Source organism: Chiloscyllium plagiosum, unplaced genomic scaffold, assembly GCF_004010195.1.
Source record: "Chiloscyllium plagiosum isolate BGI_BamShark_2017 unplaced genomic scaffold, ASM401019v2 scaf_13999, whole genome shotgun sequence".
In the NCBI taxonomy this organism is placed as follows: Eukaryota; Metazoa; Chordata; class Chondrichthyes; order Orectolobiformes; family Hemiscylliidae; genus Chiloscyllium; species Chiloscyllium plagiosum.
The window spans coordinates 25,081-42,566 of record NW_025214884.1 but is presented as its reverse complement, the minus strand read 5'-3'; the positions used below and the strand labels follow the sequence as shown (position 1 = coordinate 42,566).

At 39.2% G+C, this 17,486-nt stretch overlaps 1 protein-coding gene across 2 annotated transcripts; it reads left to right on the top strand.

Moving 5' to 3' along the window:
* Positions 1-898: 898 nt before the first annotated feature.
* Positions 899-12,401, top strand: LOC122548061. Of its 2 annotated transcripts, XM_043686627.1 has the most exons (5): positions 900-987; positions 7,890-8,057; positions 8,219-8,372; positions 10,252-11,014; positions 11,188-12,400. In XM_043686627.1, the coding sequence occupies exons 4-5, from the start codon at positions 10,387-10,389 to the stop codon at positions 11,238-11,240; spliced, it is 681 nt and encodes a 226-aa protein (XP_043542562.1). In that variant the 5' UTR covers positions 900-987; positions 7,890-8,057; positions 8,219-8,372; positions 10,252-10,386; the 3' UTR covers positions 11,241-12,400. The 2 variants fall into 2 exon arrangements, with proteins under 2 accessions (XP_043542561.1, XP_043542562.1); XM_043686626.1 differs by lacking the exon at positions 7,890-8,057 and having other exon boundaries at positions 899-987; positions 10,252-12,401.
* The last annotated feature ends 5,085 nt before the right edge of the window (positions 12,402-17,486 follow it).

Here is a 17,486-nt window from a genome sequence, read left to right as displayed (position 1 = left end):
GACTTACTGAATACCTCAAACTCAAATGTACTCAATTCTGTGGTTCCTTAGCTACACTGCTAGTTTCACCTTCAAAACTTGAATGACAGCAAATGAATTTCTTTTCATAAAACTAATGACTCTGGCATGATCTTCAAATCACCATGTCCTGAAAAAGATATTACTGCTCCCTAGGTAATTGTCTTGTGCAACTGACTGTATGTAGGTTATATTTGAGCATAATCTTTATTTTAAAAGTGTTTTCTAAAAAAAAAAGACGTTTTAAAGTTAAATAATAATAAACCCTAATAGACAATTATTTATATTTCCTCTTGGCAGATGTCTCCCAGCATGGATACCAGTTTCACAGCAAAAGCTGGGCCAGCATCAAAAGTTTAAGTCGCCATACTCCATGAAGCTCCCCTCTCAGAGAGAAAACGACTGCTGGTGACTTCGCTGGAAGATCGCCGCGTCTTAGACGAGGAGGTGCAGAAATTAAACCAACGCTATTGACATCACTGCATGACAAACGAGCCTCTAACAAACTGAGATAACTGACTGTCAAAATACCTCACCGGAACGGCCATTTCTTATACATCTAAGTGCCTATACCGTTAGTCAGTCCAAACGTGATCATTTAGCAGTAGCAAGGACAATCCAGAGCTGATCACTTGCCATAAAATGGTTACCAACGAGGATACCGAAAGCCTGAACTCGTATTAACTCCCTCCCGGACATCTAAAATGCCGTAACACCGCCGTTTGGGATTGGCGTCATTGACCCTACGACGCAGCACCACCGCCTTCGGCCTGTACGCCGCGAAGCCTCCCGGGACTTGTAGTTTTCTACGGGCGGAAGTTAGGGTTTCTATCTGTGACGCCACAGGAAGGCGTCGTCGCGCCTGCGTACTGTTAGTTTTGTTTTGTGGATGGCCTGCTGAAGATCGGGACGATTTAGCCGAATAAATAAATGGTGGGACGCGTTGGGGAGCGCTGGTCGACCCTACCGGTAAGGGTATAAGACTTAAGCGTGGGAAGTGATCATAAATTATTGTGAAATATAGATATAGAAAGTCACCAAGTAAATCCGGTTTGCGCTTGTGGGCAGGAATCTCGGCGCTTTCGGATTGCTCTTGTCTTTTAGGCCAGTGACAGGTTTAAAGCGCCGGGGGGAGGGAAGGGGCACAGGTTATTTACTAAAAACGCATCTGGGGAAAACCTATACATTTAACCCAATCGCTTGTCTCAAAGATTCAAGAGTGTCTTAACCTCCTCAGAGAGCCACAAGTGTTATCGGGCTAGAGGTTGCACTTTGGCCAGTTGTTCTGATCTGTCCTACCCGTATGATATCATTAATCCGGCTGCTGTGTGTAGGTGTGTGACTGTTTACATGGAGAAAATAAATATTTAATTTTATGCACAGTTTATTTCCTCCTTAAATTCCCATTGGTTTTTGTTTTATGCACACATCTGGCCAAAATTGAAAACCATTTAAACCAGAAAAGCCAAAGTGAACGTGTTGGAAACAAGCAAAATTGGAGATGAGTTTTCATAAGTAACTCTGGAGATCACTTGTATATCATATTTATCCTGGATTGAAAACAGATGATGCTGAAGTCTCCTCCCAAATTCACTGGAATAAGTTGTAAATGATGTGCATCAATATGTTGTGCGTTTAATAAAATTTGCAATATTGTATTTGCTGCCTCGACATCAACAATGAAAATTGTACTTCAGCTAGATACTTGTTTAGAGTTTTATTTTAGAAAGTTGTTATCTCGCTCACTTTCTTCTTCCATTGGCAGAGGAACACCGCTTTATTTCTGGCATCATTGGTTAGAACACCTAACTTTCCTCTGCAAAAATCAGTTCTGTAATCATGGTTTGTTTATATGTATTATTGCATTCTGCTCCTTTTAAAATGAATATCAGTCAAAAATGAAAAGCATAGTTACTTATGTGCTGGAAAGTTGATGCTGTAAAGGGAAGACTTTAACTGTACATTTTTTAAAATCACCTTTGGTGTGTCAGGAAGAGAGAAGATGGCCTTGTGGAATTTTAATCATTATGTAATTTATAACAATTAGATGAATATATCGCAACCATGACATTTAGTTGAAATGAATGTACAAAAGAAAAAGCATTGAACTGACTGAACTGTACTTGTTGAGCAATCTAAAGTGAACGCCTAAGTCATTAGCGCCTCTAATTTCCAATGTTGCCTTATCGCTGCAATTTTTTAAATTTGTTTTGTCATTCACATACAAGGATCAAAGGCAGGTCTTCCCTTGACAGCTTAGCATCAGATGGAAATCATGCATATGGTAAATGAAATGACATACTCAAATACTACAAAGGCTGTTTTCTCAGTTTTTAGTTGCAAGTTGTTAATGTCATACATGATATCACTGGATACTAATCTGATGAATCTTAACTATATGCTACTATGCATATTACATCAGTGACATTGCATGCATACTCCATTCCTATGGTTACCAATCTTCTAAAATAAAGATCCTCCACACCATTAGGAAGCAGATGAAAATTGGTGAATAGATTTTGTGACTAAATCATGCAGAATTAATCATAGAATCACTACAATATGGAGGCAGGCTATTTGATCTATCAAGTTCACTCCAACCTTCTGAAAGGCATCTTACCCTCCTACCCTATAACCCTGCATTTTCCATGACTAATCCACCTAGCCTGCACCTCCCTGAACACCATGAGCAATTTAGCATGTCCTAACCTGTCTATATTTGGACTCTGGGAGAAACCGGAGCATCCAGAAGAAACCCATGCAAACATGGCAAGAATTTGCAAATTCCACACACGTTGTTGTTCAAGGGTGGAATCGAACACAGGCCCCTGGTGCTGTGCGGCAGCAGTATTAATCATTGTGCCACCCCACTTTCTGATTTGTACTCTAGTATTTGACTGTTGCTATGGAGTGACTTATCAAGTTACCAGAGGGCTCTTGGTGTTGCTCTTGCGTTGGGGAGTGATGAGTAGTGGTTTAACTTGAGGATCACCACACCTTAAGTAAGGGAGGTGTTGAGAAGGAAGGCCCTCCTTTGTAGCCTTAACCAGTACGGGAATTGAACCCGCACTTTGGTATCACTGCATCACACACCAAGCACCATTTATTCTTATTTGTTTGATCACTAACAGCTTGGCTTTTTGAGATACCAGTAGGTCAACCATTCCTAATTTTTAAACATTTTTCTTTCACTGCCAGAATAAAGAGTGAGGGATAGCTTTGCATAGTTACCACTATCTTCTCTGATCAAATAGACCATCAACTAGGTTTTGTTTATTCATAGGATATGTGCTTTGCCGGCTGAGTCAGCATTTATTGAACATTCCTAGATGCCCTTGAGAAGGTGATAGTGAGTTGTCTTCTTGAACCATTGCAGTCCTTGGGGGTGATGCACCTGCAGTTCTGTTAAGGAAGAAGTTCTAGGATTTTGTCTCAGCTTCAATTAGGGAATGATGATATGGATCCAAGTTAGTATGCAGAGTGGTTTGGAAGAGAACTTAGGGTGTATTTACTGCCCATTCCTCGAAGATAGTAGTGGTTATGGATTTGGAGAATTCTATCTAAAGAACTTGGTAAATTTCTACAGTGCATTCTGTTGCTGCTATGCATCGGAGGTGGAGGCTGAATGGCTGGATGCCTCATGCTTGGTTGCTTCTCAATTACTTTTGCAATAGAAGGACAGTGAAATAGGAGGAGTAGGCCTAAGTCCCATTGAGTTAGTTCAACAATTCAAGATAATCTTTGCTAATCTTGAACCCTACTTTCTGAATTGTACTTTAGCGTTTGATCATTACTGAAGAACGACTTATAAAGTCACCATATTCCCATAGGGCCAGAAGATTGCTCTCTCATTAAAGAGTGATGACTCGTGGTTTAACTTGAGGGTCACCACACCTTAGGCAAGGGATAATTTGGAGGTGCTGGTGTTGGGTTGGGGTGTACAAAATTAAGAATCACACAACACCAAGTTAATAGTCCAACAGGTTTATTTGGAAGCACTAGCTTTCAGAGCGCTGTTAAGTAGTGAACTGAACTTACTGACTCCAAGACATTCATTCTATATGAGTAATACTCGAGCAATAAATGTGATAAAAATTCTCTGGCACTTCAGATTTCCCTCAGTACTGCAATTAAGTTGTCCATCTAAATTATGTCACAAAGTTGGAAAATGTGGGTTGAACCCACAGTTGTTTAACTCAAAAAATCTAGATAAAGTAAATCTTTTGTATTGCTTTTTGCTGTTATTTCAGTCAGTGCTTTAAAAGAAATTGCTTGTTTGTTAAATATAGTTTGCCTTTAACAAAGCCCTTATAATCTCATTTTCTACCTCTCTACTGTTATGACTTAGAAAGCCAGGCAGTGAAAGATAGGACTGCAGTCTAAATGTATATACACTTTATATGCTTTACAGAAATGCACAAAATTTTCAACCTGTTCCTATACGAATATTGATTCTTATGTTTGAAAAGTTCCTGTTGCTAATCTGCCATGCGCTCATTTTGCACCCAATTAATGCTGGCAGAATCCGCCCTGTTCAATTTTGCTACCTTCCAGTCCATCACCCTCATCTTTGATTCAATATTATTCTTTTCTGATGTTGGATTGAACCCAACTATGATGTTATTGCTTTTTCCTGGTTAATCTGACCGAAAAATTTCTTGTTCCGCTTAATAGTCAATATGATTTTGTTCATGGGAAATCATGTCTCACTAACTTGATTGAGTTTTCTGAAGAAGTAACAAAGAGGTTCTGGATGTAGGTTTGCTCACTGAGTGGGAAGGTTTGTTTTCAGACATTTTGTCATCCTACTAGGTAACATCTTCAGTGAGCCTCCGAATGAAGCACTGATAGTGTAGCCCACTTTCTATTTATATGTTTGGGTTTCCTTGGGTTATATGTCATTTCCTGTGATTACATCATTTCGTATGGTGACGTCATTTCCAGTTCTTTTCTCAGTGGGTGGTAAATGGAATCCGAGTCAACGTGTTTGTTGGTAGAATTCCAGTTGGAATGCCATGCTTCTAGGAATTCTTGTGTGTGTGTCTCTGTTTGGCTTAACCTAGGACCTCGCATCCTAAGACAAACCAAACAGAGACACGCATGAGAGTTCCTAGAAGCATGGCATTCCAACCAGAACTTTATCAACAAACACATTGACTCGGATCCCATTTACCACCCACTGAGAAAAAGAACCGGAAATGACGTCACCATACGAAATGATGTCGCTGCAGGAAATGACATCACAAACCCAAGAAACCTAAACATATAAATAGAAAGTGAGCTACATAACCAGTGCTTTATTCGTAGGCTCACTGAAGATGTTACCTAGTATGGTCACAAAACGTCTGAAAACAAACCTTCCCACTCAGCGAGCAAACCTACATCCAGAACCTCTTTGTTACTTCTTCAGAAACTCAATCAAGTTAGTGAGACATGATTTCCCATGAACAAAATCATACTGACTATCCCTAATCAGTCCTTGCCTTTCCAAATATATGTAAATCCTGTACCTCAGGATTCCCTCCGACAATTTGTCCACCACCAATGTCAGGTTCACCGGTCTGTAGTTCCCTGGCTTTTTTTTAAACCACCTTTTTTTAAATAGTGGCACCTCATTAGCCAACCTCCAGTTTTCCTCTGGCTATTGATGATACAAATATCTCAGCAAGGGGCTCAGCAATCTCTTCTCTCACTTTCCACACAGTTCTAGGGTACTCCTGACCAGGTCCCGGGGATTTATCCACCTTTATGCATTTTAAGACATCCTGCACCACCTCCTCTCTATTATGGACATTTTTCAAGATGTTGCCATTTATTTCCTCATGTTCTCTATCTTCCATATCCTGCTCCACAGTTAACACTGATGCAAAATACTCGTTCAGTATGTCCCATATCTCCTGCAGTTCCACACATTGGCAGCTTTGTGGATCCTTAAGGGGCCCTATTCTCACCCTAGTTACTCTTTTGTCCTTGATGTATTTGTAGAATCCCTTTGTTTTCTCCTTAACGTTACTTGTCAAAGCAATCTCATATCCCCTTTTTGCCCTCCTAACTTTCCTCTTAACAATACCCCGACTGGCTTTATACTCTTCAATGGGTTCACTTGATTCCTGCTGTCCATACCTGACATATGCTTCCTTCTTTTCTTGACCAAAACTTCAGTTCCTCCAGTTGTCCAGCATACCCTACACCAGCAGCCTTGCCCTTCACCCTAACAAGAACATACTGTCTCTGGATTCTCGTTATCTCATTGTTGAATGCTTCCCATTTTCTAGCTATCCCTTTACCTGCGAATATCTGCCCCAAATCAACTGTTGAAAGCTTTTGCATAATACTGTCAAAATTGCCTTCCTTCAATGTAGAACTTTAACTTTTAGATCCAGTCTATCCTTTACCATCGCTATTTTAAAACTAGTAGAATTATGGTCATTGGTGCCAAAGTACTCCCCCACTAACACTTTAGTCACCTGCTCTGCCTTATTTCCCAAGGATAGGTCAAGTTTTGCACCTTCTTTAGTAGGTACATCCACATACTCAAACAAAAAATTTTATTGTATGCATTTAACAAATATCTGTCCATCCAAGCCCTTCACATTTGTTGAACTTAAAGCACACTGGCCCAGGAACCAGTCTTGGATGCCTCTTTAAAAAAAAAGCATTTTGCATATATTATTTCATATCCAGGCTCTTTGGAATATTTAATTATATTGTTTAACCAGTTATTTCTTACTCAATCCCCGCACTTTGTAGTTGATTGGTATTCTTTAGGATGGAACTTTGCATGTTTTAGGAATGAATTGTCATATTGTCACTTCTTCAAAAACATTGAGGCAATTTGTCATTTAGGATCTTCTTAACTTAAGCCATATACATCGTTATTTATAGATCCAAAAACTTGATAATTTTTAGATTTACTGCTGATAATCAACTAGGGTGGGCAAAAATGCCTGCCTTGCTAGTGACACCTACATCAACAACAAAACTATTTTAATTGTTTTTGTCTGTTTGTCAACAATGTTGAGTGTGGGTATCATGTCTGAAAGTTTTCAATTCAGTGGGATGTGCCCAGTCCATTGACTGTTCCATGATGGTTATCAACACCTCTGCTAGCACTGAGCGATAAATACCTTTGCGCCAGTAGAATTTATTTAAAGAACATCTCTGCTTGTGTTAGAATTCACCTTCATTGATAGTGATCCTGAATTTTGAGGGAGCACATGTCGTTTTTCTATTTCCTTGTGAATTCTCTAAGGATATTTACTGTTTCGTGCATATTGTCACTTTTAAGGCATTTACCTCATTTCTGATATTGTCTTGATCTTCTACTGTTAAAAGTATTTCATCCTTTTATATTTTGCCCCAACAGATGTGCTTTTTGCTAGATGTATTTTGACTCTTCTGACTGCCCTTTTATAGTATGAGGTTGTTTATCTTGGGTATATATGTCTTACATGCCAGTAATTCTTTTAAAAGTATTCCATTTGTTTTCTGTTGAAATGTGACAAGTGTCCTTCAATCCATTTGACTTAATTCATTAATGTCACAAAAGATTAATTTTTGTTCTGTGGAGAAGTTGAACTGAGTTTGAGCTATGCAGCAATTCCTGAAGACAGAGTTAACCATGACCTTGAGCGAGGAATTTGTTTGCAATTTAATTTTTAATAACTTAAGTAAAAGGTTCATTGCACTACCATTCTAGCCCATAATGGAGTGGAAGCTGGAGTCTTATGGTTAAAGGGTAATCTCCAAATCTCAAGTATGCTGTAAGGAATAGTCAGCCTGTGTCATAATTTTGTATTTGGGCAGGGAGCTTTGCATTACAAATGATTATAGTCTGACCCTATTTACTGGTCTGTGTTTTGTTTTTACAGTGACAAATGCTACCAATACCTGCAACTCGTTTACTTCGAGATGAGATTGCTGTAGGATCTTGTAGAAATCAGGCATGAGGAAATATTTAGGAATAAAAAGGATTCAGTGCCAGAAATTGAAATTTCAGTTTAGAATTTCCTAAATCTGTGATTGAAGAAACTGTGGCAGTAAGTTGGACTGGTTGGATCAGAACTGAATTTAAACTGTCTTAATGAAGAATAATTTAACATTAATCATATGTTAAAAGTATTGCTAACCTTCAAATATGAAACTTGCTCAATCATTAATGTCCACAGATACTTTAGCATTTCTCTCCATTTTGTTCTAGTGGTGGCATTTCGAAGTCTGTCTGGCTCTGTGGCTCTATAATCACAATGAATTATTATTATATTGACCTTGAGCCCAGAAAAGTTGCTGGGAGGAGCTACGGTACAATAGATTGGCTGCTTCAAATGCATTGGAGTCAAGTTTAGTATAGACTGGTAAGTATTGTTGCACAGTAAAAATTTAGCCAGTTTCTAAGTTCTACTTTTTGTTAATCTGTCTGTTTCAGATGCAGTAGCAAATATTGATAATTGTTTTTCATTTCATAATATTAAACACTATATTCTGACTCCCACATGCTTGGTTGTCACCGTATTAGTAAATTCTCATTTTAGTTTAATTGTTACTGTTTTAACAATTTGATAACAGAATATCAGGTTATGCTACTGTTACTCAAGTCTGGTGTTGAATGAACTAGATGAGCTGCAAAATAAAATTATTGATGTCAATTATCGTTCAGCAACTTCAATATTATATCATTTTGGATAAATTTGATGAGATTGACAAGATACAAGTTCACTCACTGTAAATTAAGTAATCTAGTTTACTAATTAATAGGTTCTAATTCCTGGTTGTGTTTGAGTGCCTCCCCTTCCCACTTCACTTTGCAGAGTATGTTTAAAAGTGACCTTTTCCCTAGCTTTTGCTGAAACTACAATGAATTGACTGCTGGCTGATGCATAATAACAGAAATAAATGTTTTGATTTTTTTCAAATCCTCCTTCTGAGGATATTTGTTAGTTCATAAGATATAGGAGTAGAATTAGGCCATTTGGCCCATTGAGTCTGCTCTGCCATTCGATCAGGGTTGATATGCTCCTTACCCCCGTTCTTCTTCCTTCTCTCCATATCCCTTCAACCCATTACCAATTAAAAATCTTCTAACTGCTCCTTAAATTTACTCACTGTCCCAACATCCACCACATTTTGGGGTAGCAAATTCCACAGATTCACAACCTTTTGGGAGAAGTAGTTTCTCCTCAATTCTGTTTTAAATTTGATACGCCTTACCCTAAGACTATGACCTTTCGTCCTAGAATGCCCCACAAAGAGGAAGTATCCGCTCCATGTGTATTTTGTCCACACCTTCTGTCATTTTGAAGACCTCAGTTTGATCACTCGTCATCTCTGGGATCAATCTATTGAATCTCCTCTGAACTGTCTCCAATGCCACTACATCTTTCCTCAAATAAGGGGATCAAAACTGTCCACAATACTCCAGGTGCAGTCTCACCAATGCCTTATATAAATGCAAATACTTCCTGACCTTTATATTCTATTCCTTTAGCTATAAAAGCGAACGAATTAGTAATTATTAGAACAAATAGATATGCTATCTCTCCACAGTGCTGCACATGTTGATGCTTGAATATTGTATCTTTATTTCCTCAAATACATTGTAATAACCTAGCAGTAATATTGCACAGCAATCTTATGTTTGCTGCAGTGGCTTTAAGAAGAAGGCTTTTATGCTTTACTTTCAGTAATCTTGGAGTAATTGAAGTTATTGCTTCATGACAGTAGCTGCTAATCGAGAACAAATGCAACAAAAATGGAGAGTTTATTTGTACTCCTTACAACACCCTAATTAACAAGGTTCTGATTTCAGGTGAAAGCCTGACATTGAGATCTTATTATGGGATATTCTTTGAAAATAATCAGAATTAAGTTTTTGATAAGAATTTAAAATTTGTTTCTGAACATCTTCATTTTAATTTTGGTTTAATGATGCTCTTCAACATTGCCATTTTGATGATTTTCAGTCACCCCCTCTGTTAAGTGCACTAGTCACAATTTTTGAAAAAAGATCTTTTTGACCTTTTTGTGACTTTGAAATAACTGATCTATTGCCAATAGCTATTTCAACTGCAAACAAAATGCCACAATTTATACTATTCTATTTAAATACAATTGATCAATCCTTATTGCCAGTGTAATTCATTATTTTCTGACTGGATTGATTAGGATAAGAGTGCATCTATGCAAGCATCTGTAATTACAATAATCCTTAATCAGTATTGCTTACATTTTTAACAGGAATTCAACAAAAGCTGTTTGTTCCCCTGTGTTATTGAACTGCATTAATAAGTAATTAAGTGACTGATGAAAAGATTTTGATTTTAAGAAAGAGGAGAGCAGGTTGGCTGTTGACAAAGAAAGAATACTAGAACAATGGAAGAAGCTAAAAACATTAAAGATGAAGTGCATAAACCTGGGAAAACACCTCGCCTTGTCTGTGGAGAAGGTAAGGACTTGAAAGTTACTGTACAGAATGACATTGAACAAAAAGCTTCGAAAAGTCTAATTGAGGGAACCTCTCGAGACAGTAGCAAAACTGTTTCAAACTGGAACAACAAAAAATCAAAATGGAATGAAGAACTAATAGAAAGAAAGAACAGTGAAAAAACTGCAGATGTGAAATTGGGCAGGAATAGCAAACAAGACATGTTAAACTGTATAGCTATCTCAAGGAATTCAGGAGCACGAAATATACGCGATCAAGGTCACAGCCAAGGAAACCGGGCATCGAGTGGAATAATCTCAGTTGAGAAAATAAAACACAAGCAAGTTAAGACACAGCAGCAAGTTCTTGGGAAATTTGCAAACTCTCATACTAGCAGTGGCACAAAGGCTGTGAATGAAAAAGATTGTTTACCTGTGAAACCAAAGGAACCGATGAAATTGGTGCCTGCAGCACAACCAAGCAAGTCTTCTGTGCCTACAAATAGTGATGACCACAGTAAGCCTGGGAAGAACGTGCAGGATGTTAAAGAAGTGGAAAAAAATCCAGAGGTTTTTGGTAAGGTGGATTATTACAGGATTATATTTCAATCAAAACATGTAATAATTTACAAATTTAGACCATGATTGAAGGCATCGCATAAATGAAACCTAAACTGTCTATTATGAAAATATTCCAGTTACAATTCTTCTGAAATCACAATAGTTTTCTGTGACATTTTGTTTCTGCAGGTACACATACGATACAATATGTAAGTGAAATACTTCATTCACTGGGCAAATGATCTAATCACTCACTTGCATTATTGCTTATAAACAGTGGTTATATATTTGATATTAATATGCAATCAACTGTTCCTTAGACTGAGTTCACTAATCAGAGTCCCGTTCAGAGCTAAGCAAAATACTGTGGATGCTAGAAATTCGAAATCTCTTCCTTTTTTTCAGAGTCCTGTTCAGATGTTGGAAACTGAAAAATGCATTAGTTACCCCTCTGTCCTTTCACTTCTTAGACATGGGTTTGAATTCTTAAAAGATGCAAAAGATTTTGTCTCTGACTGCAAGCATCCTATATGAGCTGTCTGAACCAAATTTCTAATGCTTGTGAGCCCTTAGTTTACCACAAGAGTGGCAAATTTGAGAGAAGAGGTCACAAGAAAGGCTTTCATGGAAAATAGAAATCAGGTGTTCCTTTGAGCTTCAGAAAAAGATAGACTGTTAAGACAAAGTTGAGGAAGCTTTACTCTACTTCAAAATGCTCTGTTCCAGACTTAGGAATGCTTTTTGCTGACATTAGGTGCCCAAAGTAACAGAGTATTCCATTCTTGAGCAAGTGTATCAATCACATTGAACACAAATTTCAGCAGAAAGAGAAGAATGTCCAATCACTTTTTGTAGCTATATACCAATAGACCTGACAGAGCACATTGACAGCAGTGTGCACCATCTACTAGATACACTGCAGCAACTCACCAACCTTCCTTCAACAAACTCATGACCTGTGCCATCTCGAAGGGCAAGGGCAGCAGATGCATGGGAATGCCATCACGTGCATGTTCTGCTGCAAGCCGCACTTCATCCTGACTTGGAACTATATTATTGTGCCTTCACAGTCCTTGGCTCTAAATCCTACAGTTCCTTTACTCCAATTTTTCGTAAGATGAGATAGAATCTGGCCAAAGTGGACTGGGAGCAACTACTTGCAGGAAATCCACATCAGAGCTTTGGGAGATAATCAGAAGGGTAAAACTGGGAATGCAGCGACAAGTTGTTCCCATAAAGGTGAACAGTAGGATCAGCAGTTTCCAAGAACTGTGGATGTCAAGGAATGGACAGGTTTGGTTAAGGGAAGAAAAACAAGATACCAAATGCTCCAAACAGCACTTCCCTAGAAGAGTATAGAAAGGGGGCTGCTTCAAAGTGAAATTAAGATTAAGGTGGTGCTGGAAAAGCACAGCAGGTCAGGCAGCACTCGAGGAGCAGGAAAATCAACGTTTTGGCAAAAGCCCTTCACCACGAAGGGCATTTCCTGATGAAGGGCTTTTAGAGTCATAGAGTACAGCACAGAAACAGAACTTTTGGTCCAACTCGTCCATGCCGACCAGATATGCCAAACCAATCTCGTCCTACATGCCAGCACCTGGCCCTTATCCCTCCAAACCTTCCTATTCACATACCCATCCAGATGCCTTTTAAATGTTGCAATTGTACCAGCCTCCACCACTTCCTCTGGCACCTCATTCCATACAAGTACCATCCTCTGCGTGAAAAAGTTGCCCCTTGGGTCTCTTTTATATCTTTCCTCTCACCCTAACCTATGCCCTCTAGTTCTGGACTCTCCCACCCCAGGGAAAAGACTTTGTCTATTTATCCTATTCATGCCCCATATAATTTAGTAAAGCTCTATAAGGTCACCCCTCAGCCTCCGATGCACCAGGGAAAATAGTCCTAACCTATTCAACCTCTCCCTACAGCTCCAATCCTCCAACCCTGGCAACATCCTTGTAAATCTTTTCTGAACCCTTTCAAGTTTCACAACATCTTTCCGATAGGAAGGAGACCAGAATTGCACACAATATTCCAACAGTGGCCTAACCAATGTCCTGTACAGCCGCAACACGACCTCCCACCTCCTGTACTCAATACTCTGATCAATAAAGGAAAGCATACCAAACACCTTTTTCACTATCCTATCAACCTGCAACTCCACTTTCAAGGAGCTATGAACCTGCTCTCCAAGGTCTCTTTGTTCAGCAACACTCCCTCGAACCTTACCATTAAGTGCATAAGTCCTGCTAAGATTTGCTTTCCCAAAATGCAGCATCTCGCATTTATATAAATTAGACTCCATCTGCCACTTCTCAGCCCATTGGCCCATCTGGTCAAGATCCCATTGTAATCTGAGGTAACCTTTTTCGCTGTCAACTACATCTCTAATTTTAGTGTCACCTGCAAATTACTAACTATACCTCTTATGCTTACACCCAAACCATTTATATAAATGACGAAAAGTAGTGGAGCCAGCACCGATCCTTGTGGAATTCCACTGGTCACAGGCCTCCGGTCTGAAAAACAACCCTCCACCACCATTCTCAGTCTTCTACCTTCGAGCCAGTTCTGTATCCAAATTGCTAGTTCCCCCTGTATTCCATGAGATCTAACCTTGCTAACCAGTCTCCCATGGGGAACCTTGTCGAATGCTTTACTGAAGTCCATATAGATCACGTCCACCGTTGTGTCCTCATCAATCCTCTTTGTTACTTCTTCAAAAAACTCAATCAAGTTTGTGAGAAATGATTTCCCACGCACAAAGCCATGTTGACTATCCCTAATCAGTCCTTGCCTTTCCAAATACATGTACATCCTGTCCCTCAGGATTCCCTCCAACAACTTGCCCACCACTGAGGTCAGGCTCACTGGTCTATAGTTCCCTAGCTTGTCCTTACTACCTTTCTTAAACATGGCACTACATTAGCCAATCTCCAATCTTCCTGCACCTCACCTATGAGACTATCGATGATACAAATATCTCAGTAAGAGGCCCAGCAATCACTTCCCTAGCTTCCCACAAAGTTCTAGGGTACACCTGATCAGGTCCTGGGGATTTATCCACTTTTATGCATTTCAAGAGATCCAACAAGTCCTCCTCTGTAATCTGGACATTTTTCAAGATGTCACCATCTATTTCCCTACATTCTATATCTTCCATATCCTTTTCCACAGTGAATATTGATGCAAAATACTCATTTAGTATCTCCCCAATTTTCCGTGGCTCCACACAAAGGCTGCCTTGCTGATCTTTGAGGGCCCGATTCTCTCCCTAATTACTCTTTTGTCCTTAATATATTTGTAAAAACCCTTTGGATTCTCCTTAACCCTATTTTTCAAAGCTATCTCATGTCTCCTTTTTGCCCTCTTGATTTCTCTCTTAAGAATCCTCCTACTGCCTTTATACACTTCTAAGGATCCACTCGATCTATCCTGTCTATTTCTGACACATGCTTTCTTAGTTTTCTTAACCAATACCTCAATTTCGTTAGTCATCCAGCATTCCCTATACCTACCAGCCTTTCCTTTCACCCCAACAGGAATATACTTTCTCTGGATTCTTGTTATCTCATTTCTGAAGGCTTCCCATTTTCCAGCCATCCCTATCCGTGAACATCTGCGCCCAATCAGCTTTTGAAAATTCTTGCCTAATATCTTCAAAATTGGCCTTCCTCCAATATAGAACTTCAACTTTTAGATCTGATCTATCCTTTTCCATCACTATTTTAAAACTAATAGAATTATGGTCGCTGGCCCCAAAGTGCTCCCTCACTAACACCTCAGTTACCTGCCCTGTCTTATTTCCCAAGAATAGGTCAAGTTTTGCACCTTCTCTCGTAGTTACATGCACACACTGAATCAGAAAATTTTCTTGTACACACTTAACAAATTCCTCTCCATCCAACCCTTAACACTGTGGCAGGTGCCCGAAACATCAATTTTCCGGCTCCTCGGATGCTGCCTGACCTGCTGTGCTTTTCCAGCACCACTCTAACCTTGATTCTAATCTCCAGCATCAGCAGTACCCAAATTCATCAAAATGAAATTAGGACAGTGAAGGGGGAGCATGAGAAAACACTGGTGAATAATATTATGGGAAATGCTAAGGTATTTTAAAAGTATACTAGTAGTAAGAGAATAATCTGGGAAAGAGCAGGGTCCTTTAAGAACCAAAGTGGCAATCTGTGTTGGAACTGGAAAACATAGCTGAGATTTTAAATGGTCACTTTGCACCTGTATTCTTTGATAATATAGGTGTAAAATTAGGGAAGATCAGTGTGTTATATTTGAATGAATTAGGAGAGAGAGGAGATATCAGTGGCTTTAGCAAGTATAGTCAATTCTTCTATAAAACGCAATGGTTGCGTTCATGTGCTACCCCATGTTATAGAAAAATTGTGCTTTAGAAACAGCATTTAAAGTGTTGGCACTGTAATTGTGTTATAGCCAACACATGCTTTAAAAGTTTGCGCTTTAGAAATAGTGTCCCAATTCGTCAATCACATCACAACAAATTCACGTTGACAAAACGTGCGTTTTTGCAGAACGACCTGTAGATTTCAGGGACCAGGTGAGATGTATTCCAGGCTGCTGTGGGAGGTAAGGAATTAGATTGCAGGGGCTATGATATAAATTTTCAAATCCTCTGGACACAGGAGACGTGTCAAAGGATTGGAGGACAGCTAATGTGGTACCATTATTCAAGAAGGGTGGTAGGGATAAACAAGGAAACTACAAACCAGTGAGTCTAATAATTGTGGTAGAGAAAGTACTGAAAACAATTCTGAGGGGCAGATTAATCTCCATGTGGAGAGGCAAGGATTAATCAAGGATATTCAGCATATCTTGAAATTTTAAACAAGTTAACTAGGTATGTCGGATGAGGTTAGTGTGGTTGATGTAGTCCAGATGAACTTCATTTAGCCATTGGTGACCTTCTGATAAGTCTTGTATGGCAGACTGATTAACAGTATAAAAACCCATGGGTTGCAGGGCAATCTGGCAAATTAAATCCAAAATTGGCTGAGTGGCAGGAAGCAGAGAATAATGACTAAATTATATCTTTGTGACTAGAAGCCAGTGTCCAGATGCATACTATAGGGTTCAGTGCTGGGTCCCTTGCTGTTTGTTTTGTACATTAATGATCTAGGCATGAATATAAGATTTATGATGACACAAACATTGGTGGTATTGTGGATAGTGAGGATAAAAGTCTCATTGTAAAGGCTGGTCTGATGGGCTGAACAGACATAAGTGGAATTTAATCCTGAAATGTGGGAAGTGATGCCTTTTGGAGGACAGACAAGCCAAGGAAGTGTCTGTTGAATAGTGGGACCCTAGAAAGTGTAGAGGATTGGAGGAACCTTAGTATGTATGTCCATAGATCCTTGAAGGTACCAGGTCAGACAGATAGGTGGTTACAAAGGCAAATTAAATACTTGCTTTTATTAGTCAAGGCACTAAATACAAGAGCAAGTTGGTTATGATGCAGTTATGTATAATGTTAGTTAGGCCACAACTGAGATACTGTATAGTGTGATTGTCACACTACAGGAAGGACATAATTGTAGTAGAGAGGATGCAGAAGAGATTCACTGGGATGTACTGAAGAAGGGTCACTGGACCTGAAATGTTGACTCTGATTTCTGTCCACAGATGATGCCCAACTTCCTGAGTTTTTCCAGCATGTTCTATTTGTGTTCTGATTTCCCACATCTCAGTTCTTTCAGTTTTTCTTTCACCAGGATGTTGCCTGGAATTGAACAATTTGGCTATGAAGAGAAATTAGATAGACTGGAGTTGTTTTCCTTAGAGGAGAGAAGTCTGATTGAGGTGTACGAAGTTCTGAGGGGTATAGACAAGATGAGAAGGAAAGATATTTCCTCTTAGTAGAGGGGTCAATAATCAGAGGACACCGTTTTAAGCTGAGAAGTAGGTGGTTTAGAGGGAAAATCTTTTCATCCAGAGGATTGTGGGTATTACTGCCTAAAAGGATGGTAGAGGTAAGATTGTTAGGACCAGAGATGAGAGGCATTTCAGCATTCATTCTTAGTATTGAGCATTCATCAAGTAAAACCATATGTGACAGGGTTAAGTGCTGAGTGACAGTTTTTTTTCTCCTTTCCTCTGAGTGAGATGGCTCATTTGAACCAAATTAAAGTTGATTTGTTTCTTAAATAATGGGACCAAAACCATTTACAGTACTCTAGATATGGTCTCACCAGCATCTTGTACTGTTGCAGAAAGATTTGGCGAGGGTAATTAAACAAGGTCTTTTCCCTGGGGTGGGGGTTTCTGGAACTAAAGGGTGTTGGTTCAGGATAAAAGGAGAAAAATTTAAAACTGACCTAAAGGGCAACTTTTTCACAGAGAGGGTGACATGCGTATGGAATGGGCTGCAAGAGGAAGTGGTAGAGACTGGTACAATTATGACAGTTAAAAGGCATCTGGATGGGTATGTGAATAGGAAGGGTTTAGAGGGA

Bases quoted from the DNA above. Each gene is read 5' to 3' on its own strand.
- LOC122548061 (XM_043686626.1), top strand. From the start codon at position 10,387: ATGGAAGAAGCTAAAAACATTAAAGATGAAGTGCATAAACCTGGGAAA.